General features: G+C 38.9%; 1 protein-coding gene across 1 annotated transcript; it reads right to left on the reverse strand.

The window, feature by feature from the left end:
• On the reverse strand, positions 1 to 26,041 carry LOC124643105. The gene is made up of 5 exons (XM_047181961.1): positions 25,804 to 26,041; positions 9,552 to 9,786; positions 8,877 to 8,960; positions 5,490 to 5,573; positions 1 to 3,957 (listed from the first exon to the last, which is right to left on the reverse strand). The coding sequence occupies exons 1-5, from the start codon at positions 25,855 to 25,857 to the stop codon at positions 122 to 124; spliced, it is 4,293 nt and encodes a 1,430-aa protein (XP_047037917.1). The 5' UTR covers positions 25,858 to 26,041; the 3' UTR covers positions 1 to 121.

Genomic DNA, 26,041 nt, shown 5'->3' on the forward strand with positions numbered 1-26,041 from the left:
ACATCGATTAGGCGTCGAAGTATTCCTCCGCATATCTACTTAGATTTAACAGTAGGTACCTAAAACTAAATGTTAGGTATAAATACTATACAATAATATAACATATCTTTAAGTGAAATATTTAAAAATGTGTAAAATATGTATATTTTGATTTGCATGATTGGCATCTACAACTTTGTTGACTAGAACCGTTCATAGGATTGTAGGTACACATTTGTCCGTCGGTATTTCTAGCTTGTGGGCCCAATTGATGAAATGGAGTTCCATTGTTTGGCAGATTTGCGCCACGATTTTCAAATCTGCCTAAATTTTCATGTCTGCCAAATTCAATATTCGATCCATGATTCGATCTTTCTACTGCAGCATTTGTCTGAGGATCTTGAAAATTGTGTTGGAAAACTGATTTTTGTTGAACAATAGAATTGTTGTTCAGAAAAGAAGTTTGATGATTCCCTGTGTTCCAATTTTGGGCTCCGTTATTTTGATTGTCCATTTGAGCTTTTCGTCTTTGTTGCATGTTAGGGACAGGTCTCTGTCTATTACTTCCATTCATAGGGCTAGAATTCTGAAGAGGCATTTGGGTTTCAAAGCCCTGAATCGGAACACCCGAGTAAGTAAAATTGATAATGCTTCCTGAATTCATTTGAGGATCAGGCATCCGATTACCAGCAGTTACAGGGTTTCTACAATGTTGATCTATTTGAAGATTAGGCCTATTATTATTGTTGTTCATGTACATAGGCTGTCGAGTAATTTGAGGACCCGTTTGAGGACCAGTCATATGATTATTGGCATTCATACTGTTACAAATATTCATTTGCGGAATAGGTCTTTGATTATTGCCATTCAGAGGCTGTCGAGTATTTTCAAGAAACTGAGACACAGCTTGAGGATCAAATGGTTGATTATGCATATTCACAAATTGGCCCCTATTTTGCGCAATTATTTGAGGATTTGGCCGTTGATTAGAGGCATTCGTCTGGTAATTGGGGTGTTGAGCTCTCAGCGCACTAACTTCAGCTTGTAATCTTTGAATAACATTGTTAAGCTCATCCAAACGGTTTCCAGTATTTACTGGGTTTGAAATGTTAAGATCATCATTTCTATTAATTGATTGTTGACCATTTTGATAACCTCTTGCTTGAGCAAATCTTTGATTGCTTCCATTCATAGGATTTTGGGTATTTGGAGGACCAGGGTGAAAGTTAGGCCTTTGGTGAGTACCATTTACAGGCCGTTGAGTACTTTGCGGATTCCTTTGAGGAACAATATCTACAGGATTTCGTATATTTTGATGTTTAAGTCCTTGAGATGCTTCATTCGTATTTACAGGGCGTCTAGCAATATTAGGACCTATTTGACCATCAGGCCTATGATAACCGCCATTAGTGGCCATGTATAGAACTTCCTGTGGATTCATTCGAGAATAATTTCTTTGATTATTGCCATTCATAATGTGTTGATCAATTTGATCACCAGGCCTTTGATTACTGGCATGCATATCCATAGGTGGAGTATTTTGAGGGTTGGATCGTTGATGTCCATAATTCATCGTGGATTGAGTAGTCCGTAAGTTCATTTGTGGATCAGGCCTATTATTATTGCGATTCAAGGGCGGATGTTCGGAGTGTTGGATGTTTTGAGAAACAATTTCAGGATCAGGTTCTTGACATTGTCCCCGTGAATGGGAATTTTGATGACGAACTTCTTGTGTCTTTTGAGTTGTATTCTCAATGCACTCCTGCTTTATAGGATTGAGACTGCTGCGTCTTGGTTCCAGAATATTCTGACCTGGACATGCAGGCTGTACGAAAAGTACCCCCGAACTTGGATCTTCTAATAAATAGCCTTTGACGAGCAGTGTTAAATTATTGTCGTTAGGAGGTTCAGACAGGAGCTTGGCTGCCTTTGAGCTGTCTTGTTTGAATGGAGAAGGCTTTAATGCATCTTGGCTATTCTTCCGCTGTTCAGTAATTCTGTCAATACTTTCTGCAGTACTAACATTAGAATTTGGTTCGAGGTGCTGTTGTCTTTCCGGGTGCGATAATAGTTCTACTGTAAGCGGGACTTCGACGCGCTCCTGTGGACGATTTCCTACAGTCGAAGAATTCGTTCTATCATTCGCCATACTTGTTTTGTTATTTGGTCTCTGTGGAGTTGCCGACCGTTGAGCATTCTCAACTGCGGTAGCGCTGTTTATTTGATTATTTTCCCCTTGTTCAACTTTTCTTTTATTGTCTGTTGAATTTGGGTCTTGCGATGGCCTTCTAGGCAGCTGATTTTCTACACGAGTTATATTCTCAAAAAAAGTTGTTGTGTTTTGAGTTATTCCAGTATTAGGACAACTTGGAGCAGGTGATTCTGCGATAAAAAGAGCATCGGACGGCGAAAATGGTTGCGGAAAGTCAACAAAACCTGAATCGCGCCTTCCAAGGCTTGGCATAGACAGTCGACGAGATATATCAGTTTCTGGAGAAGCTGGATCGTCTGGGAGACTATTGAGCGGTGCCTTTTGACATCCTGCAGGAACTACTGGTATTTGTGAACAACTTAGTGGCACATCCTTCCGTAGTAAGCTTTGATCTCTCTGTGTTTGTGGAGATTTTAATTCTTGTTGCGCTTTATTTACTGGTGGCTGTGCAGTTGATGATGATTTTGGTGAGATAAATTGAGGTTGTGGAATATCTCTGACACCTGAATCAGGCATGGACGATTGACGAGAATTATGTGTGTTTGGAGATGGCGAATTGTTTGGTAGACTCCTAGAAGGCGCGTTTTCTGCACGAGCCACTGGCGTTTGTAAATTACTTTGTGGAACATTCTTACGTAGTAAACTTCGTTCTGTTTGATTTGGTTGAGATTGTAATTTTTGCTGTACGTTATTGATAGGTTGCTGTGCAGTATTTGGTGCAATATTTTGAGTTGGTGGAATGTCTCTGAAATCTGAATCAGGGCTTCCAAGGTCTGGCATGGATAACTGACAAGAAGTATGTATTTCTGGAGATGCCAAATGATTTGGTAGACTCCGAGGAGGTGCGTTTTGATTATTCCTCATTCCAGTTAATCCTGGTGGAGTGACTTTCATTTGAGCACTGTTTTGTGAAACATTTTTGCGTACATTTACTTCTGTTTGGATTGGTTGAGCTAGTAATTCTTGTTGCCCTTTGATGACGGGTATCTGTGCAGTTGATGATGGTTTTGGGGTGATATTTCGGATACGAATATCAGAAGGTTTAGAAGGTCTTCTGTTCTCAATTGGTGCTCTGAGTGGCAGCTGTAAATGGCTTTGAGTTTTAGGCGGTGTAGCTTTAAATAACTCTTTTTGTCGGTTGTTTAAGTTAATCAACGTTTGTGACGCGGATACATTGGCTGGATTTGGTTGAGGTATAGGAGTCTCCCTTGACTCATTGCGATGACCTAGCGTGGCAGTTTGACCTTTATTTTCAAGCAAATATTCATCGGGAACCACTGATATGCGTGGTTTTGTTGAATTCGGTGGTTGACGGTCAACGTTATCAGTACTTAAAGGAACTTGACTATTAGTTGTACTGTTAGTATCCATGGGTGCTGTAACTGTATTATTATCAGACGCTCCCTCACGATTAGCTTCATGCCCACTTATGTATGATTGTAATTCATTTAAGAACGAACCTATATATGATTCCAAGTCTTTTTCTCCAACATTAGTACATGTTTCTAAAGTTTTATCAAAGTTGTTAGAATCATCGTGTACTGATGTGGTATTGTCTAATTTTGCTTGCTTTGCTTTGTTGTTTTGATCTGGTTTTGGTGAAATTGTTCGTTTAAGGTTTATCTTACTTTTAGGGTTGGTAATGTCTGGACAGGGATTGTCCTGAGAGGTTTCCTCAGGCTGTTCCTCTTTCCTGATAGGACTTAGTGAAGAATTGCTGAAGAGCTCCCATGTAGATGAAGCCGTCGGTGGTGGGGAAGCAGGCTCTAGAATAAAAAGCTTTTGTTAATATCTTTTAGAAAAGGAAACGGAAAACTATGTCTTATACTTTAATAGCTTTCGCCCGCGATCTTGAAGGAACTGCTTTACGCACCCGGATAAAAAGAAGCCCAAATGTTATTCTGATAGATACATAAGCTGCATTACCGCCAACTACTTATTATAAAATCTATATACAGAAGATTTCGCGTGAAAAAATAACAAACGCATGTAATCAAAAAACTACATGATATCTTATATCAGAAGAAAGGAAGAAAACCCGTTTATATTAGTATGCTTTATGTTTTAATACACAAAACATAATACTATTTAATGTAGGTACTACTTAGGTACATACTAGTATATGATATACCTACGATGTAGGTACACTTCTAGTAGATACATTGGCTTTTAAGACATCTTAAAGTAGTTTCGCATCAAATAATATAATACATCCCTAGACTGTAGGTACAAAATAAAGATTTTATTGTACATTTGCTGAAAGCTTTTATTGAAAAAACAAGGTAACCTTGCGTAGTAAACTAAAATGATAGCCTTGGAAAGATGCCAATATGAACTGAATTTAGGTACTAAAAATACTTCTTTTAACACTAAACTTAAGAATGATGGGTGGAAAGAGATGTTATCAAATTATTGCACATCGTCTGCAGATTTTAAATAAAACAATATTTCGTTTGGTGTTGGTTCAAATCAAATCAAAACGTTAATTCGCGTTCGTGACACACAAACAAAAACGAATACATATAAAAGCTCACAAAAATAAAACAAAACAAAACAGGAATGAAAACTAAAAAAGAAGAAAATGGTAAAAGGAAAATATGCGCCACAATCACGCGAAATGGCCCTCGCTCAGCATATGCAGCGACCCTATCCGAAACAGGTTTATGGTTTTTGTTTTGCTTTCGCTAAACAGTCTGCCGACGGTAACTTGATAGTGTTTTTAGGGTTCCGTACCCAAAGTGTAAAACGGGACCCTATTGTTTTCGCTCCTCTGTCCGTCCAACCGTCTGTCACCAGGCTGTATCTCATGAACGGTGATAGTTAGAGAGTCGAAATTTTCACAGATGATTATTTCTGTTGCCGCTATAAGAACAAATACTGAAAACTAGATATATTAAATATTTTGGGGGGCTCCCATACAACAAACGTGATTTTAAATAATGGTACGGAACCCTTCGTGCACAAGTCCGACTCGCACTTGGCGGTTTTTTTTTTAGGAAATCGTGAATTCGATCAAAGTTCTAGTCGGTCTGATAGCAGCCAAATACCTCAAATTTTATGTGCTTACTGACATTCATCTTCATACTAATTTATGACTCCAAACAAACTATCGGCGACTAAAAATTTGTAGTACCTACTCTTAAAAACGGGTTTCTTAAAAATAATTAAAAAATACTTTGGTTTTGGGACAGACAGGACATTGGAAAATTATTATAGTGTAAGTATTTTCCTTTTAACTATGGTGCAAGGTGCAAGTGAAATCGTGGGATGAAATCTAGTGATATCCTACATTATTTACCTTCTTTCTTAATGTTCAGAAGTCTGTCTATAACATCGAATGGATTATTATCCGGAACTTCAGACTTGATTGTAGTTGTGAGATCTGCGAAGATATAATTAAATATTATGTAACACCTCTTATAGAGTGCAATACAATTATTCAGTAAATGTTTAATAAGTAACAACATAGTAGGCCAAAGTTCAACGACAACAAAAATTACCGTTATCCTTAAAATAACTGTTTATTTTGAACACTGAACGAGAAAACTCATAGTAGGTAAACAGCTTTTAAGAAAAAATAGTCTAGGAAAGGAAAAGTTTTGGTAAATCGAAATAGAGGAAGAGAAGGACTGCGTCCTATAGTGGGATTGTAAAAGCTTTCGAAAAACTGGCTTCCACTTGTTACACCCGTGTCCTATAGAAACTACTTCGCGCACCTGGATAACAATAAAACAGTGCACAGTACCTAAGTGGTTCCTGAGTTTAGCATATTCAAACATTAAATCTGTAACACTCATCATCCTCCGAGCCTTTTTTCCCAATCACGTTGGGGTCGGCTTCCAGTCTAACCGGATTCAGCTGAGTACCAGTGCTTTACAAGAAGCGACTGCCTATCTGACCTCCTCAACCCAGTTACCCAGGCAACCCGATACCGGTTGGTTAGACTGGTGTCAGACATACTGGCTTCACTGACAGCCGGGACCTACAGCTTTGTAACACTAAAGCATAGGTATTCCTTTGTTTTCATACTTATATATTTAAACTTTAATTTATCATAGCGACAATCGTTCGGGACTGGCCTCATTAACGATAAAACTAAGTACCTACTCGTGCTTATAAAATGTGTGTTTGATAAAAAACTTTAAGTATCAATAGACATTTGTTTTGATTTGAACCAAACTCTAAATGAAACTCTGAACTCGAGTTATCTAACAACAACTATGAAAAAATAATTTTGAAGTTAAAAAAAGATTAAAGTACCTATGGAACGGCATCATAATTCATATTCATATAAATAAATATTTCTTTCTTTCTATATAAGTAAGAATATAAAAGTCAGACATACTGTTCTGTAATTATTTATTTTTGTTAAGAACTTTAGTTGTCCTCTGTGAGAATCGGCCCTGTGAAGAGCTACTTGCCGTCAAAAAAGCTTACCTACTTTAAAAAACTACATTATTTTAATTATTTTTTTTATTATTCTGAATAAAGGACACCTATGTTTTACCCTGGCTAATAAATACATTTTCAATTCATCACTCTGTTCTATATTCATACTTCAATAAGTGTCTCCATTGTTTTGTCTAATTTAGTGCGTAGCAGTTAATAATATATTGATGAGTCATCTCACGACCATGTTGAATCATGTCACTAGCCGTAAGCTACAGGAAGTTAGGCCTACAGACAGTAGCAATGAACAGAATTAACAAGTTATAGGAGCAATATTTGTTACAGGAAAAATAACATTAGAAAAGTTAATATTTTTTTTCAATATTAACAAGACACTCTTTTATACAGTATCGTTGGGTACGAATGCCCACACCCTATTTAAAGATCTATCTAGGCGGCTGGTTGACGCTTCTCGTGGCCAAAAGGCTGGCTATTACCTCGGACAAAGGATCAGCATGGCCATTCAACGAGGTAATGCTGCCAGCCTCTTGGGCACGCTCCCAGTCGACAGCGATGGGGACGAATTTTTTTATGCTTTTTGGTCTTAGTTTTGTTTCGTTTTTACTAGAGTAGTTTTTTATATTTAGTGTAAATATTATGTAAATAGATTTATGTTTTTGCCTGACCTGGGTTCGATCCCAGGTCAGGCAAGTACAAATGCAACTTTTCTAAGTTTGTATGTACTTTCTAAGTATATCTTAGACACCATTGACTGTGTTTCGGATGGCACGTTAAACTGTAGGTCCCGGCTGTCATTGAACATCCTCGGCAGTCGTTACGTGTAGTCAGAAGCCAGTAAGTCAGACACCAGTCTAACTAAAGGGTATTGGGTTGCCCGGGTAACTGGGGTGAGGAGGTCAGCACCAGGCCCGCCGTAAGCGGGCGTGCAGCGCGTGCACAGCACGCGGGCGGCACGTCCTAGGGGGCGGCAAATCTAGCGAGTTATCACGTAATATTTAAAAAATACAATATATTTTTACCAATGATTTGATTTCAATATTTCCGAACACAGCAATAGCGCTAAGAATATTACTTACACTGCCGGTTTCAATTAGGTACATCTGTTGAAAGGACATTTTCAAAATTAAAGATTCTTAAAATCGATTTAAGATCAACCAGTGGCGTAGCGTGGGGCAAATGCTATTTAGGGGGCGGCAAAATTAAACCAATAAAATTTCAGAAAAAGCCGCCCTAGCTTTGGTCGTCTCCTATCAATTTTGACTGTTTTACCCTTTGCATCCCCAAAAAAATTCGCGCTCGCTGCGCTCGCAGCTCCATGTCAGATATCGCATTTTATCTTTGTTTAATTGTTGAGGCATTCAATTCCGAACAACATTTTTCGCGCACGTCCGTTATGGCTTTTTATGATAATATGTTTACTTCATGAAAACTAAGGAAAAAATCGCGCTCGCTTCGCTCGCGGCTTTTGCACTTCACTTCTGTGCATATCTTACTTTTTGACTTAGCTTTGTTAATTAACAGTGGTTTTTATTTGTTTTGTGTCCTTAGACTAAAAAATTTTCGCGCTCGCTCCGCTCGCGCTTCCTTACATATGAAATGTGCCTTGGAAGTTTTCAATGGGAAACCCACCAAGTAACATATTTTACTGACTTTAAACATTGTTATAGATATTTAAGTGCGTTAGTTTAAGTTAATCACAATCTTTCAATACATAGGGGCCACTTGGGTAATGATTGCACTGCATTGATGCCCTAAGCAATTGCTTAGTTTGCTTATGGGCTAACCCAGGACTGCTTAGGTTACTCTGAACATTTCAAGTAAATAAAAAGTTATGTGTAATGTATGTTATGTATTGCAATAGTTATTTATCCAAAAGTAGGTGGGGTTTCTGCAATCAGAGCGGTGCATGTACATATTTTTTTCTGTTGGACAAGTAAGATGGATATGAATGGGCGGGGAGGGTCCGGATCCCCTGGATCTACCCTCCCCCCCCTTATATATTTTTTGTCAAAACGTATGTAGTCGTAGGGCGGCATAATCAGTTTTGCACGCGGGCGAACAAACAGCTAGCGGCGGGCCTGGTCAGCACTGGTACTCAGTTGAATCCGGTTAGACTGGAAGCCGACCCCAACATGGTTGGGAAAAAGGCTCGGAGGATGATTTAAATATATTTATTTAATTAAAGAAACTTATACAATAGCGTCATTTTTATCCAGGTACGGGATGTAGTTTCGTCGGGACGCGGGAGGAACAGCTGTATATCAGTGAAACTCACGAAAGCCAGGAGAGTTGCTGCACTGGCAGTCGACTCCATCATCATACATGGTAGCTATCCAGTTGTCCGCATCATCGTAGTTATCTGCACGCAAAGAAAATGAAGAAACTTATGAAAAAGTGCAATACTTAAGTTGTCATTAACTAATAATAACACCGATTAAGTCGGCTACGGTGGTTGTTCTCGAAGGAGATCAGCCAGCAAAGGGTGGGCGTTTTGTGGACTGTCTTTTGTCAATCTGACGTTCGAAAAGGGCTGTTTTGGAGCTTGTTTGAATAAATGATTTTTGATTTAAGCTGCGCTGGATATGTTATAGTGGACGAACATTTGCGTAGACACAGATGCACTTATTCCCTCACTCTCGTAGCTCGATCAGACGGCAATCCGTTCATCCTCCATGTTTCGAAGGCCACGTTAAAGTGTGTTCTGACTGTCATTTGTAATTAAGACAGTCGTTACGGGTAATAAAAAGTTAGAAAGTCTAATAACCCCTTACGAAGGGGTATTGGGTTGACCAGGTAACTGAGTTGAGGAGTAATGAGGAGGTCAGATAGGCAGCCGCTCCATGCTTCATAAGAAACCAGTAATTCGTACTCAAGTTTATCCAGTTAGACTGGGTTCCGACCTTAAACAAGTTAGAACAAAGAAGAAGTACCTATGTTTAATTTAACTTACTAGTAATATATGCAATAGTAGCTTGATAACATGGCCAATTCTTTTCACATGGTTCTGTATTCTCAATGCGGTTTCTGGTCAGAGCTGGGTTTTCATTTGGGTAGGATACCAAACTGGACTGCTCTTCTGGGCGTAACGTCACCCAGGATCTGGGCACACACACGTATTTGTCCATGTTCGGATGTGGTAACTCCAAGAAGGAGACCACGAAATACTTCTTGTTACGATGGTCCATCTGGGGGAAAAAATTGAAAGAAATTAATCAAAATGGCCACGGGTTACATATATACTTAGCACATGAATTCAAAGCCTTTGAATCAAAATTTCATGTTCCAAGCGTAAGAGGTAATTTTGTGAACTGGGTCAAATCAAATGTCAGGCAAACATCAGGATATCCTCGCTTGGGGGCCAACCAAAGATATTAAGAGGAATAGCTGCTTTCAGTGGCGGCCCTAGGGGTGTGCGAACTGTGCCTTCGCACAGGGCCTCGCGCTTGGGGGGGCCTCGCGCTACAACCCACACTAATATAAAAAAATATAATTAAAAAATATATATATAACTGGTCCAAGAAAAAAAATATTTTTCTTTATTTATTTCTTATTAATTCTGCGTTTACTTTTTGAGTTCTCAATTTAACAAAAAAATTGGAACACCAACGTAACAAAAACAACTGGCTCTCGATCCAGTCACGGATTCTTTTTATTTGTGCTTAATTCCGAGTTTAATTTGAGAGTCCTTAAACAAACAATTTAAAAAAATTCGCGCTTGCTACGCTCGCGGCTGTTCACTTGTCAGTACAGTTCATTCTAACATGATTAGAGTACTTTTATGTCCCAAAACTCAAAAATTTTCGCGCTCGCTACGCTCGCGGCTATTCGCTTGGCAATACCGTTCATTCTAACATGAGTAGAGTAGTTTTATGTCCCAAAACTCAAAATTTTTCGCGCTCGCTACGCTCGCGGCTGTTCGCTTGTCAATACCGTTCATTCTAACATGAGTAGAGTAGTTTTATGTCCCAAAACTCAAAAATTTTCGCGCTCGCTACGCTCGCGGCTGTTCGCTTGTCAGTACCGTTCGTTCTGACATGATTAGAGTACTTTTATGTCCCAAAACTCAAAAATTTTCGCGTTCGCGACTTCACCTTGCACCGTTCTTTAACCTTTAACTGGTGACAAGCGGTCTCACAGGCCGAGTGACATCACTGAGTCATCGTTTCTCACCCTTCCCCGCACCTCCCGCATTTTAGCGTCTAAGTAGCTTCGAGTTCAGTTGCGTCGGCGCCGTAGAATGGGATAGCTGCGTTAGACAAGCTTAATTCGGTAAGTTATATCGATCTAAAGTTGAGCGGCGGCCTCTCAGACCCCATGTCACCGCTTACGTAACTTTTTTACGTAATTTTGCTAATGGCCAATGGTGATATTTTATCGAAAGTTGGACATCAGCACAGTAAACGCACATGTTTTATATGAAGCTGATGCCAACACAATCGAGCGAGGAAACTTCATCAAAATATTGGCTAGAAACACAGTTTTACTTCACATGAAGCGCAGAGTTTACAATACACACGCACCACGCGATGTACGTATCAACTTGGCGCGTATTTTGGGTTCTGATTTACCACCTGAACCACAAAACCTAGAAAACACGCCAAAAATACGGAAAACCTGTGCCAGTTGTCCTCCTAAGTTGAATAGGAAATCAAATTACCAGTGTAATTCATGTAAAAAACATGTTTACATGAATTTCAATTGTGCCCTGAGTGTCTCTAAAATTACCAAAGTTTGACCAATGTCAGTTTTGTTATATCTCATTTGCAGTAAGGTTCCTATTTTTTTTTAAGTTGATTAGTTACTATAGTTTATGAAAAAGAAGTATTTTTGTTTTAATATGTTAATTAAAATTTTTAAGTCACTAATTGTTGATCTCACCTCTAGTTCTTTGATTTTAGAGACTGCAAACTTTATGATGGTAAGTTCTTGATTAAAAATTATATTCAGAGGATACCATTTTGTTTTATTTTATCCTTCAGTGTGTTAATAAACTGTTTTTATACTATGCGGTAAGCTACCATACTTAATTTCAATGCTACAGACTATATTATGGCAGCGGCCTCTCAGACCGCACGTCACCAGTTATGTTACAGAAAAACCATGTCACCAGTCAAAGGTTAATATACAAGTTTAGGTGCTTTAGTGACCCAAAGCTCAAAAATTTTTGCGCTCGCTACGCTCGCGGGTGCTTTATTTTCCACTTCTTTTATTTTTTTCATCCTTTTTTAGCCGAACCTAGAAGGTAGCGCCGCTTGTAAGTCCTTTTATTAACAAGAAAATAACTCCTAGCTCACAACAGACTTTTCACGTAGGACAAAGGGCCTCGCATAGACCTGCCGCACGTAGCCTCGCAATGGCTAGAGCCGCCGCTGGCTGCTTTTCTTTAAATAGCTAACTAGGTAAATCACAGTCAGGACAAATCATCAAATGACCCTGTTGGGGTGCTGAGGAGAGTGTCAGACTCCTACAGCCCTACTAAAAAAACTTAAACATCTGTTGAACACTTGCCTAAAAAAATGTGATTGGAAAACGGACCTTATTTTAACGTCACAATGTGACATTTTCTTAGACAAGTGTTCAACAGATGTTTAATGGCAGATTTTTGTAGTAAGGCTGTTACAGTTTAGTCTGCAATTTTAGTTACAAATTACAAAATGTTTTATTTCTGTAAGATGTACCTACTTAATTTTAACTTAATAAACACAAAAGCAACTTACAAACTTAACCTTAACTACTTACATAACAAAATTAGAAATGAATTGTTGCGGAAAAGGCTTATAATACTTACTTACTGATAATGATATAATAATCTTATCGTTGAGCTGAGTACCTCTTGTTCTCAAGTGATTTTTCTAAGAAAACCAAACATTAACATAATTTACCTACTCTCTTGTAGCTCAAATACAATAACAAACGAAATATTTGTTTGTTACGCTCTATAATGACTGAACCAATTTTGGTGATTTTTTGTACCTACACTGCGATACTCTATTGATAGTTTTAGGCACGGCTTTTTGTATCAGGGCGTGTATCCTCGGAACGCGGGTGAAAACTTTGATTATATACATAATCAAAGGGTGAAAAGCAGGATACAATTTAAGGCGATTATCACACGGTACCGAGCACCGCCACGGAGGGCGGTGGTGCTCAAACAAAAGAGCACCGCTCGAACGCGCGGTCAGGCGGTGCGGATTTAATACAGATCAATGCGACATGAGATCCGCTTCACCGCCTACCGCGGCACGACAAAGTCGGGGCAAGAGCTAGTGAAATTCCGTGAAATCATTTTAATTTCAAGTGTCCAACCGTAACTAAGCCGATATAATATCTTTATAATCGACTAGCTGTTGCCCGCAACTTCGTCTGCGTAGGCAATATAGAATAGTCAAAATACTACTTATCCCGTAGGTGCATTCTTTCACGTGACAGTATAATTAGGATTAGCACTTAGCAGTCGCATAGATTCATTGATCAAGGTTGTGTTGTGGATGTGACCATTTATCTAAACAAAAGAAGTAAAGTTTGTGACGTTGTGAATATCTCTGGATCTAGTCAGCCAATTTGGAAAATTATTACGTATGGTGCGTAAGTAATTTTCACAGGAAACAGTTATAATCTATGTCTATATGCTTTGAGTCTGACAAAGCTGTCATTTGTACATTTTCTGCAGCTGCTGCGACTAATCAGAAGCCAGAAAGTCTGTCAGTTTCACCATGGATATCGTCTTGTGTAGTGAGACTGGATTGAAGATAGGTAGATAGGTAGTCGCTCCAAGCAAAATATTGGTACTCAAACAGATTCGGTGACTGGAAGGCAACACCAACATAGTTGGGGAATAGCTGGATGGATGATAAAATGAGTCATCATCATCAGCAGGCGCATAGGGTAGGATAGTTTCACTACTGGGGAGAAACACTTGTATGACGGGGATTTTCTGTGCACTTACTCACTATGGTAAGGCTGACCCCACATTAGGCGTGCGCGATCCTCGGGCGTGTGAGTAGCGCGGGCGTCGCGAGCGTGCTGCGTAAACGTCGCGTTTTGCTGCCCTGCGGCATGTGTGAAGAATGCAAGCGACGCGCTCGCGGCGAGCACGCGGCGCTCGAGTTGCGTTCTTACCCCTTCGCCCGCTATCCCCGCCGCCCGCTAAACGCCTTAGCCCGCGCTACTCACACGCCCGAGGATCGCGCACGCCTAATGTGGTGGCCTAAGCCGGGACTCCACCGAAATGTTTGCATTAGTTCACGAATAGGCAAAATGTACGTATCTGTGAGAGTCCACTTCATGTGTTCGTACTTGAAACCTGCAGTTTTGCCAAGATTTTCAAAATGTACTCTCGCAATTTGTCATTTCTTGGTGGAGCCAGCAAATCAAAAGAAACAGAAGTGTTGTATACTGTGCGTCACTACCGCACACCGAGAAAATTTCGCTCTTGCGGAGGACGTTTATATACCATATTTTGTGTCACACAGGACGACAGTAAGTATCCACCGAAACACTTTCAAAGATCTGATGAACGAACAAATCAGACCTGACTTGGTCACCTGGGGCCAATCAGAGCTCTATGAAGCGATCATATGCTTTGGCTCCTACTGTTATTGTGGTTTCTGAAAATTTATTCACCTCATTCAACGATGAATGTAATTCTGATGGTACTATTAAGAACACTTACTTAGCGCAGAAGCTGACGTTGGCAGGTCGACTCTTTTGACTTCTCGAATAGGATACCATTGGTTTTTGTGCAATGCACACCTGCAATGCATGCTGGATTAGGATAGGATACAGGTGGATAGGATTTGTAACAGAAAACAATTCTGTCTTTGTGATTGAATGACATCAAACGTAGTTTTATATAAAAGGTGTTTTTTTAGACTTGGCTCGGGTCTTACTGAGACTGTTCGTAATCGTGACCAGTGTATTTGCGATCAGAAGTTGAAAGTAAGCATGTCTCTGGTATGCGACGCGCAATTTGTGCGTTTTCAGACGCATAAAGCATTTTACGTGTGTATGGTATTAAATCGAGAAAGCTCCCATTTCTTATCTGCACTTTGTATCTGGGCTTGTTCTTAAAGCTACAGAATCCTACATTACCTACCTACCTCACACTTAGCACACGCTCACGCAGATCCTACTTTCTTCTAGGATTAAGTTTACATATTTTGCATCAGAAAAAATAATTAAGGTCTACTTAATACTACTCACTCAAAGTAATTTGTTTTCACATTAAGGCGCGGCTCCACCGCGGTGCACGGAGAGGCTAGGCACGTGTATTAAGCTTCGCTTTGTAAGAAAATGTATGTGGTTGTGTCCACTGCAACCCACGGAGAGGCTACGCATGAATTGACGTCATTGATACACGCGTGGCTTGCTCGAATAGGCGGTTACATAGCTCAACGCTGTCAACGTGGGTCTACGTTTCCACTGGAGTACACGAATAAGACCCACGACTATGTACAGCTCGGTTATCGCAGAGCAGTTTTCAGTCATTCACGTTGTGGAACGGACGCGTTTCGTGTTTCTCGTATACATATATCGTATCGAGGTACTCATAGAATGGCATTGGTACTGACTTTGCTAGACAGTTCTTCTGACGATGAATCCGAAAGTGAGATTGATGATCATTGACACACGCATAGCTTGCTCGAATAAGCGGTTACGTAGCTCAACGCTGTCAGCGTGGGTCTACCCGTGCGCCGTGCCACGCTATACATAGTCGTGGGTCATATTCGTGTACTTCAGTGGAAACGTAGACCCACGTTGTCAAACAAATGAATACACGCAGCTAAAATGCGCCGCGTGTCCGTGCACAGCGTGCACTGCGGTGGAACCGCGCCTTTAGTGGAAGATAAGCTAAACTATGTTTATGAAAAAATCCTGATATGAACTCCATCTGTAACTTTAAATGATAATTAATTGTTCCACTAAAGTCATCATTTTTGACATAATGTTCAAAAAATAATTTAGATGGCACCGTTTTAAATTTGGCTGAGAACTATTCATTTTCCTTTCATCAAGGTAATAATTATAATTTTATTTTGATGGGGCACGGCAAACTGACAAACTCTATTGAAATGTCTATCGAAAAATTACACTACGTGTTAAAATATGGTGAATTACGGAAAATACACAACTCCATCTGTTGAAATAATAATCCTCTATAAAGAATGTATGGTAATTTATTGTCATTTACCACCTCGCTCCTTTGACAAATTTGATGTATTTTATTTAACACAGATTACCACAGATGGAGCTACTTTAACCTTGGCTAAACAAAATTTTCATGTTTTTTTTTCTTCCGAAGTTACTTATGAAGGTGTGATTTTCTGTGTAAAGGTTAATAATAGGCCGATCAACTTATATAAGTACAACATTCAAATGTACAGTTTTGACAAACAGATTGCGTGTCGTAAAATTTTACATCTTGAATTCACAAAATTAATCATATCTTTTGATAGAGTCAATCGATTTCGATAAAACAAAAACTAAGTAATACCCCAAGTTACGTAGAATTTTTGTATATAAGCATTGTCTGCATTGAATTCGTAGATTTTACGTGAATCCCGAACAAACAAACAGATAAACAGACAAACAGACAAACAGACAAACAGACAAAAATGACAAAAATGATGGAAATGGGTTCTGTTAGTTATCCTTTAACATGCTGGCTATTTTTTTTGTCAATTTCTTCAATGTACAAAAATTATTTTTCTACAGATTTATTATATGTATAGATATAGATAAATCAGTAGAGTTAAGTATCTGATGTCATTCTTGGAAAGGGAACACTTCAAAAGTGATGGTTATCTTGTTGTGAAATAGCTATATTTAAAATACCTACATAAACATACACCGTCTTATATACCACAAAAACTTTTAAACGTCAGTTTATGCCTTGTCTAAAAAAATGTCAAATTATGACGTTGACATATGGTTCATTTTGCAGCCAAAATTTTATTAAACAAGTGTAAAACAGGGTTTAAAGTTTTTGTAGTAAGGCCCACACTTTTTTATTGGAAATCATCAAATGACCCCTTCCGCTGTGGGTTAGTAGCTTGAGGGAGTGTCCGATTCTTACTGACTAAAACCCGCCATGTTCCTTCTTAAGCTCTTTATGTACTAGGGCCGCGATAACTCTTTCGAACAATCCCGCAGCCCCGGCAGACTGTGGCCCTGGTGGGCCCCGCTGGGGACATATGCATACACTGCAGTGCATTTAACATACACTAGTCTATTAATTAATGCCAACTGGAGTTCCATTCAACTTGCAGACGTTATCAAACTCAATGGACTCAAACTCAAAAAGGTTTATTCAAATTGGACTGATAAATCAGTACTTTTCGAACGTTAAAATCAAAAGACAGCCCCCAAAACGCCCGCCCTTCACCACTTCCTATGTGTTTTTGCTGGGAAGAAAAACGTAAGAAACGCCCCAGCAACATTAAATCTTAGATAAAAAATATAGATAGACAAAATTAGCGGTTTCAAAAACTGTTTGTTCCAGTTTTCGAATAAAATATAGCTATATTAACTCGGGGACAATGCAGCTACGCTGCAGTGAAAGATGTTTTCAAAACAGTTCCGTAGTTTCGGTTCCTTTACGGTATTAACAAACAAAACATGTTTAATTTTTTATAAAAAAAATTGTGTAGATGGACAGTAAGCTTAGACTATATGTAACATACTAAATGTTGTCTGTGGTTCCACGTGCATTCCGAGAGAATTACTTAACGTACCCAGATAAAAACTAGCCAATGGCCTTTCCCAACTTTAGAATATCTTTGTACGAAATTTCATCTTATTCGGCAAAGTAGTTATGATGTAAAAGCGCGACAGACATAGTTGAATCATCTTCCAAAAAGCATAAATCATCATCCTCCGAGCCTTTTTCCCAACCATGTTCGGGTCGGCTTCCAGTCTAACCGGATGCAGCTGAGTACCAGTGCTTTACAAGAAGCGACTGCCTATTTGACCCCCTCAACCCAGTTACCCGGGCAACCCGATACCCCTTGGTTAGACTGGCGTCAGACTTATTGGTTTCTGACTACCCGTAACGACTGCCAAGGATGTTCAATGACAGCCGGGACCTACAGCCAAAAAACTTAAATATAAAGTTTTTTTTCTTTTTAATAAGACCATCAAAAGCAGGTCAAAACTAAAATAAGATTATATCACATTATTATTCTACACAATAAATAAATAGTAATAGAAACCACACTGGGGCTGATTCATCAAAATGATCATTTATCTATACATATAATAAATCTGTAGAAAAATAATTTTTGTACATTGAAGAAATTGACAAAAAAAATAGCCAGCATGTTAAAGGATAACTAACAGAACCCATTTCCATCATTTTTGTCATTTTTGTCTGTTTGTCTGTTTGTCTGTTTGTCTGTTTGTCTGTTTATCTGTTTGTTTGTTCGGGATTCACGTAAAATCTACGAATTCAATGCAGACAATGCTTATATACAAAAATTCTACGTAACTTGGGGTATTACTTAGTTTTTGTTTTATCGAAATCGATTGACTCTATCAAAAGATATGATTAATTTTGTGAATTCAAGATGTAAAATTTTACGACACGCAATCTGTTTGTCAAAACTGTACATTTGAATGTTGTACTTATATAAGTTGATCGGCCTATTATTAACCTTTACACAGAAAATCACACCTTCATAAGTAACTTCGGAAGAAAAAAAAACATGAAAATTTTGTTTAGCCAAGGTTAAAGTAGCTCCATCTGTGGTAATCTGTGTTAAATAAAATACATCAAATTTGTCAAAGGAGCGAGGTGGTAAATGACAATAAATTACCATACATTCTTTATAGAGGATTATTATTTCAACAGATGGAGTTGTGTATTTTCCGTAATTCACCATATTTTAACACGTAGTGTAATTTTTCGATAGACATTTCAATAGAGTTTGTCAGTTTGCCGTGCCCCATCAAAATAAAATTATAATTATTACCTTGATGAAAGGAAAATGAATAGTTCTCAGCCAAATTTAAAACGGTGCCATCTAAATTATTTTTTGAACATTATGTCAAAAATGATGACTTTAGTGGAACAATTAATTATCATTTAAAGTTACAGATGGAGTTCATATCAGGATTTTTTCATAAACATAGTTTAGCTTATCTTCCACTAAAGGCGCGGTTCCACCGCAGTGCACGCTGTGCACGGACACGCGGCGCATTTTAGCTGCGTGTATTCATTTGTTTGACAACGTGGGTCTACGTTTCCACTGAAGTACACGAATATGACCCACGACTATGTATAGCGTGGCACGGCGCACGGGTAGACCCACGCTGACAGCGTTGAGCTACGTAACCGCTTATTCGAGCAAGCTATGCGTGTGTCAATGATCATCAATCTCACTTTCGGATTCATCGTCAGAAGAACTGTCTAGCAAAGTCAGTACCAATGCCATTCTATGAGTACCTCGATACGATATATGTATACGAGAAACACGAAACGCGTCCGTTCCACAACGTGAATGACTGAAAACTGCTCTGCGATAACCGAGCTGTACATAGTCGTGGGTCTTATTCGTGTACTCCAGTGGAAACGTAGACCCACGTTGACAGCGTTGAGCTATGTAACCGCCTATTCGAGCAAGCCACGCGTGTATCAATGACGTCAATTCATGCGTAGCCTCTCCGTGGGTTGCAGTGGACACAACCACATACATTTTCTTACAAAGCGAAGCTTAATACACGTGCCTAGCCTCTCCGTGCACCGCGGTGGAGCCGCGCCTTAATGTGAAAACAAATTACTTTGAGTGAGTAGTATTAAGTAGACCTTAATTATTTTTTCTGATGCAAAATATGTAAACTTAATCCTAGAAGAAAGTAGGATCTGCGTGAGCGTGTGCTAAGTGTGAGGTAGGTAGGTAATGTAGGATTCTGTAGCTTTAAGAACAAGCCCAGATACAAAGTGCAGATAAGAAATGGGAGCTTTCTCGATTTAATACCATACACACGTAAAATGCTTTATGCGTCTGAAAACGCACAAATTGCGCGTCGCATACCAGAGACATGCTTACTTTCAACTTCTGATCGCAAATACACTGGTCACGATTACGAACAGTCTCAGTAAGACCCGAGCCAAGTCTAAAAAAACACCTTTTATATAAAACTACGTTTGATGTCATTCAATCACAAAGACAGAATTGTTTTCTGTTACAAATCCTATCCACCTGTATCCTATCCTAATCCAGCATGCATTGCAGGTGTGCATTGCACAAAAACCAATGGTATCCTATTCGAGAAGTCAAAAGAGTCGACCTGCCAACGTCAGCTTCTGCGCTAAGTAAGTGTTCTTAATAGTACCATCAGAATTACATTCATCGTTGAATGAGGTGAATAAATTTTCAGAAACCACAATAACAGTAGGAGCCAAAGCATATGATCGCTTCATAGAGCTCTGATTGGCCCCAGGTGACCAAGTCAGGTCTGATTTGTTCGTTCATCAGATCTTTGAAAGTGTTTCGGTGGATACTTACTGTCGTCCTGTGTGACACAAAATATGGTATATAAACGTCCTCCGCAAGAGCGAAATTTTCTCGGTGTGCGGTAGTGACGCACAGTATACAACACTTCTGTTTCTTTTGATTTGCTGGCTCCACCAAGAAATGACAAATTGCGAGAGTACATTTTGAAAATCTTGGCAAAACTGCAGGTTTCAAGTACGAACACATGAAGTGGACTCTCACAGATACGTACATTTTGCCTATTCGTGAACTAATGCAAACATTTCGGTGGAGTCCCGGCTTAGGCCACCACATTAGGCGTGCGCGATCCTCGGGCGTGTGAGTAGCGCGGGCTAAGGCGTTTAGCGGGCGGCGGGGATAGCGGGCGAAGGGGTAAGAACGCAACTCGAGCGCCGCGTGCTCGCCGCGAGCGCGTCGCTTGCATTCTTCACACATGCCGCAGGGCAGCAAAACGCGACGTTTACGCAGCACGCTCGCGACGCCCGCGCTACTCACACGCCCGAGGATCGCGCACGCCTAATGTGGGGTCAGCCTTACCATAGTGAGTAAGTGCACAGAAAATCCCCGTCATACAAGTGTTTCTCCCCAGTAGTGAAACTATCCTACCCTATGCGCCTGCTGATGATGATGACTCATTTTATCATCCATCCAGCTATTCCCCAACTATGTTGGTGTTGCCTTCCAGTCACCGAATCTGTTTGAGTACCAATATTTTGCTTGGAGCGACTACCTATCTACCTATCTTCAATCCAGTCTCACTACACAAGACGATATCCATGGTGAAACTGACAGACTTTCTGGCTTCTGATTAGTCGCAGCAGCTGCAGAAAATGTACAAATGACAGCTTTGTCAGACTCAAAGCATATAGACATAGATTATAACTGTTTCCTGTGAAAATTACTTACGCACCATACGTAATAATTTTCCAAATTGGCTGACTAGATCCAGAGATATTCACAACGTCACAAACTTTACTTCTTTTGTTTAGATAAATGGTCACATCCACAACACAACCTTGATCAATGAATCTATGCGACTGCTAAGTGCTAATCCTAATTATACTGTCACGTGAAAGAATGCACCTACGGGATAAGTAGTATTTTGACTATTCTATATTGCCTACGCAGACGAAGTTGCGGGCAACAGCTAGTCTATCCATAAAATTAAATAAGAGAAGACGTTAATTATCATTTCTTAGAGAAACTGCAAACACAACCAAAGTTAACATTCCATTCGTTAAATTAAAGTTGTGAATAAATTCGTTTGCCTCCCAAACAGCCTATATTTCCCAGAAAATTGATTATTCAAATATTTTAAAAGTCTATAAGTTAAAATGTCAATAATGTTATCTCCAATGTAATCTTGGTTATAGTTCGTAGAAACGGTTAATAAGCTTGCAAAACTAATAATAAATGCACGATGATAACATCATTTGAAATATCTTTAGGGAATGCCAAGGATATCGGCCTGAATCAAAGTTAAATTCAAAAGATTTTATTTTCAACTAGTTTCAGAGATCTTTTTTCAGCACATAGGTAAAAATTGCCTATATGCCTGCATAAAGGGGCTATCTAACACTGGAAGTTTTTTTCAAATTGGTCCAGTATTCTCTTAGGAGGATATAAGGTCAGATAGGCAGACGTTTCATGTAAAACGCTGGTACTCAGCTGCATTCGATTAGACTGGAAGCTGGCCCTATCATAGTTGGGAGGCTAGACAGATGATGATGATGACTAATGGTCCGTTTTCTTAGTTGCGTTTGAAATAACTATTCAACTGTAAATATAAGCAGGATAGTAGGTTCGAATGAAACTTTAAATCGTTATACCTACGTCTTAAACAATATAGATCCTAAGGATTACGTCATCTTATCCTGATGTCATTTATAATATACTAGCTTCCGCTCGCGGCTTCACCCGCGTGGTGTGTTGATAAAAAGTAGCCTATGTGTTAATCCAGGGTATCACCTATCTACATACCAGATTTCAACGAAATCGGTTCAGCCGTTTTTGCGTGAAAAAATAACAAACATACATCCATACATTCTCACAAGCTTTCACATTTATAATATTATGTAGTAGGAAGTAGGATCAGTAGGCTTAAAAAAAACTGCACTATTTAATTAATGTTATTATACATATTTAAACCTTTCTCATTAAAATAAGCCGCATCAAAATCCGTTGCGTAGTTTTAAAGAGTTAAGCGTACATCTTACTTCTTACTTATATTATAAATGTGAAAGTTTGTGAGAATGTATGGATGTATGTTTGTTATTCAATCACGCAAAAACGGCTGGACCGATTTGATTGAAATTCGGTATGTAGATAGGTGATACCCTGGATTAACACATAGGCTACTTTTTATCAACAAACCACGCGGGCGAAGCCGCTGGCGGAAGCTAGTACTCAGATAAATGCATTAGCAACTCAATGTTCTACCATGAAATAATGGTATTGAAATCGAATCATTGTTTGTCACGAGTACTAGGGTACCAGAACTTAACAGAAGATGGTGAAACAGGGTTCGCCGGGTTTGCTAGTAGGGATATATCTATACTAATATTATAAAGCTGAAGAGTTTGTTTGTTTGTTTGAACGCGCTAATCGCCGAAACTACTGGTTCGAATTGAATAATTCTTTTTGTGTTGGATAGTCCAGTTATCGAGGAAGGTTATAGGCTATATAACATCACGCTACGACCAATAAGAGCAGAGCAGTGAAGGTAAGGAGGTCGGAGAGATAAATATATCGGGTGTGCCGTACCTACCTAATCACATTAAATCCTATCACATATATTTTATGATATTCTGTAGCAATAAACTGTAAATGTAAAAAAATAACCTAATCCATTCAGTGGTTTAGCCACAGGAGTCATTTTTCGTTTTCATAGTTTACAACATCATGTGTAAAGCAGAGATAAAGTTAGGTGTATCGTCTGTATCGAATGTTTTGATCAGTTGACAGCTGTCAGTTTTCAAGGGAGAATTTCCGTTGTTTGTAATGACTGACTCTTATATGCTGTTCTAATTCTCGCACATTTTTATTCTATTTAAGTACTTTGTTTGAAAAAAACATTTTTCGTATTTTATTTTTTTCTTTGTGCTAATCGACGTATATTAACCAGTATATTAGCGTGTTTAAAGTCGTGGTGGCTTAGTGGGCAAAGAACCAACCTCTCGAGTATGAGGGCGCGGGTTCGATTCCAGGTCAGGCAAGTACCAATGCAACTTTCCTAAGTTTGTATGAACTTTCTAAGTATACGAGTATCTTAGACACCAATGACTGTGTTTCGAATGGCACGTTAATCTGTAGGTCCCGGCTGTCATTGAACATCCTTGGCAGTCGTTACGGGTAGTCAGAAGCCAGTAAGTCTGACGCCAGTCTAACCAAGGGGTATCGGGTTGCCCGGGTAACTGGGTTGAGGAGGTCAGATAGGCAGTCGCTTCTTGTAAAGCACTGGTACTCAGCTACATCCGGTTAGACTGGAAGCCGACCCCAACATGGTTGGGAAAAGGCTCGGAGGATGATGATTAGCATGTTTAATTTTATGTGATTAGGTGCGACACACTTTGTAAATCCTTTCCACCCGGTCTATTGTAAGCACTGTGTTATTGAAGTTCTAAAACCAAAATATCTGGACAAGATGCAAGTATATCAAAAGATTCTATCCAATTTTGGACATTATGTTATATATATGTATATGTCATAGCCATATCGTAGAATTGACCACTTCATGAAAAGCTTGAGCATTTCATGAAATGGTTGCGTTTCATGAAATGATCTTGTTAATTTGACCAGATCGTTAAATCGTCAACATTTCTCGATTTTGTCATCCACGTCTGGCCGTATGGTATAATAGGGTATCCATAAAATATTTAATATAAATCCACAATATTTTGGGTCGACCCATTACAGTTTAATTTCATAAAATCTGGTAGTTGTGAAATTTTTCACAGCTCAAAATTGTCAGGAGGCAAAAAAACTTAGGTTTTTTTCATAACTTCAATTGCAAATATTAAGAGTAAGAACTTGTTCATTGTCCTTTAAGTTCGACATACATAATAATTTAAATAAAAATTAAATAGGAACTTTAGTAACATTTTAGGAATCTTAAAATAGAACACACCTAATCTAAAATGACGTAACCTGTAGGTTCACTGCCTCGTTGGTCTAGCTGTCGCAAGCGCAGCTGTCGAGCACGAGGTCTCGGGTTTGATTCCCGGGTCGAGCCGAAATCGCTTTGTGGGTTTAAGAGACTTTCACGAAACAGCTCGCAGCCTGGAAGTTGGTATTTGTGCATCGGAGAGCACGTAAATGTCGGTCCTACGCCCGATCTCTCTCCGGTCGTGTTAAATTGCCGTCCCATCGGGCTATGGAAGTGAAGGAATAGTGAGTGCACCTGTGTCTGTGTGTCACCTCGCAAATTCTTGTGCACTATAATATGTCCTGCGCAGTTGGCTAATCTCCTTACATGAGAACAGCCGCCGTAGCCGATAATTGGCTAAGAGGACATTATTCTTGGATACTATGTTGCAGACTATCGGGGAAGATGAGTTTCCCCATCTTACCTAGGTCTGCGCTCAGCTGGCTCGTTTGGGATGCGTTCTGAGAGCGGTGGGTTCTTGTATCTGGTGAATGTTACACTCGCTACTACTCGCAAGAGGTTATAAGGGTTACATCGCTGGTAAATAATTCCATGGGGTTCGGAGTAAGCAAATTAAACAGCAAAGTATGTTCCTGTCATATATATTATTATTGATAACACAGTAATAGTCAATAAATAGCTCAATGGGTCTCTTTGGGATATAAACCTATTTTTAATGTATTGAATAATTTTTAGTCGTCAACCTTATCCATCAGTTTTATGAACTTCCTTTAATATTTCAAAATAATTCTCCATCGGAATTATACGGATAGTAGGATCGATTTTTTAAATATAAGATATTCCTCATCTGCAGTTTCCATAACGTCATATTTTGACAGCCAGTAATTCCATGGACTTCTTTGGCGTGGTCACCCTACTGTTCTTGATTTGTTTTATAACCTTATAATTAAAAAACGTTGTTCACCAACGTATAATTATTTTATATTATTATTATTTTCGTCGTACACTCTTTTGTCACTTGCTTCCTCAAACGAATTATTCAATTTTTCGCTGCGAGAATTTTCAATGCAGTCAACGGCCGCCATCTTCAAACGTAAATAAAGCGCTGGCAGCGCCCCTAGGGGCAATTTACATAACTATTTTACGATGTGATCAATTAATTTTGATTATTTCATGAAGAAGCCTAGCTTTCAGTTGCACATATCGAGAAACGATTTCTCATCATTGATTTGCCCAAGTCATATCATGATATGGCCAATAGACAGTGAAACATTTCATGAAACGGGACCATTTCATGAAATGGTCGAGTCATTTCATGAAGTGGTCAAGTCTACGATAAGGCCACCACATATAGATAAGCAAACTAGAAACTAGAAAAGAATTTTTAAAATAATTCGTAAAAGAATCTTTAAGTCATATTTATCCTGTTCATATTAGACTACAATAATAATATGACTGTAACATCGACAGCTATTATTTTAAATCACGTAGAATGAATCTAATCGTTCAATTCAAAACACTAATAAAAATAACAAAGAAAATGAACTTCGTACCGCACAAAACACAACGCCAAAATAAAATAAAATAAAAAAAAACATATTTACATTTTCCTTCAGTATCCAACCGTCGGTTTCAGAGCACTTTACTACACCACACATAAAAAAACAATCACTAGATAAACGAAAAAACACGTTTTTCAAAAGTTCCCATAGTCTTCAAAACACTTTTCTTCACTCACTAAAAAAAGTTCACCATAGTCTTTAAAAAAAAAACGATAGGTACACTTAATTCACTGCAAAGAGTTTAACGTGCAAGTTTTGACACTGGCTTGAGCTTCCATGG

This window comes from Helicoverpa zea, chromosome 26, assembly GCF_022581195.2.
Source record: "Helicoverpa zea isolate HzStark_Cry1AcR chromosome 26, ilHelZeax1.1, whole genome shotgun sequence".
In the NCBI taxonomy this organism is placed as follows: Eukaryota; Metazoa; Arthropoda; class Insecta; order Lepidoptera; family Noctuidae; genus Helicoverpa; species Helicoverpa zea.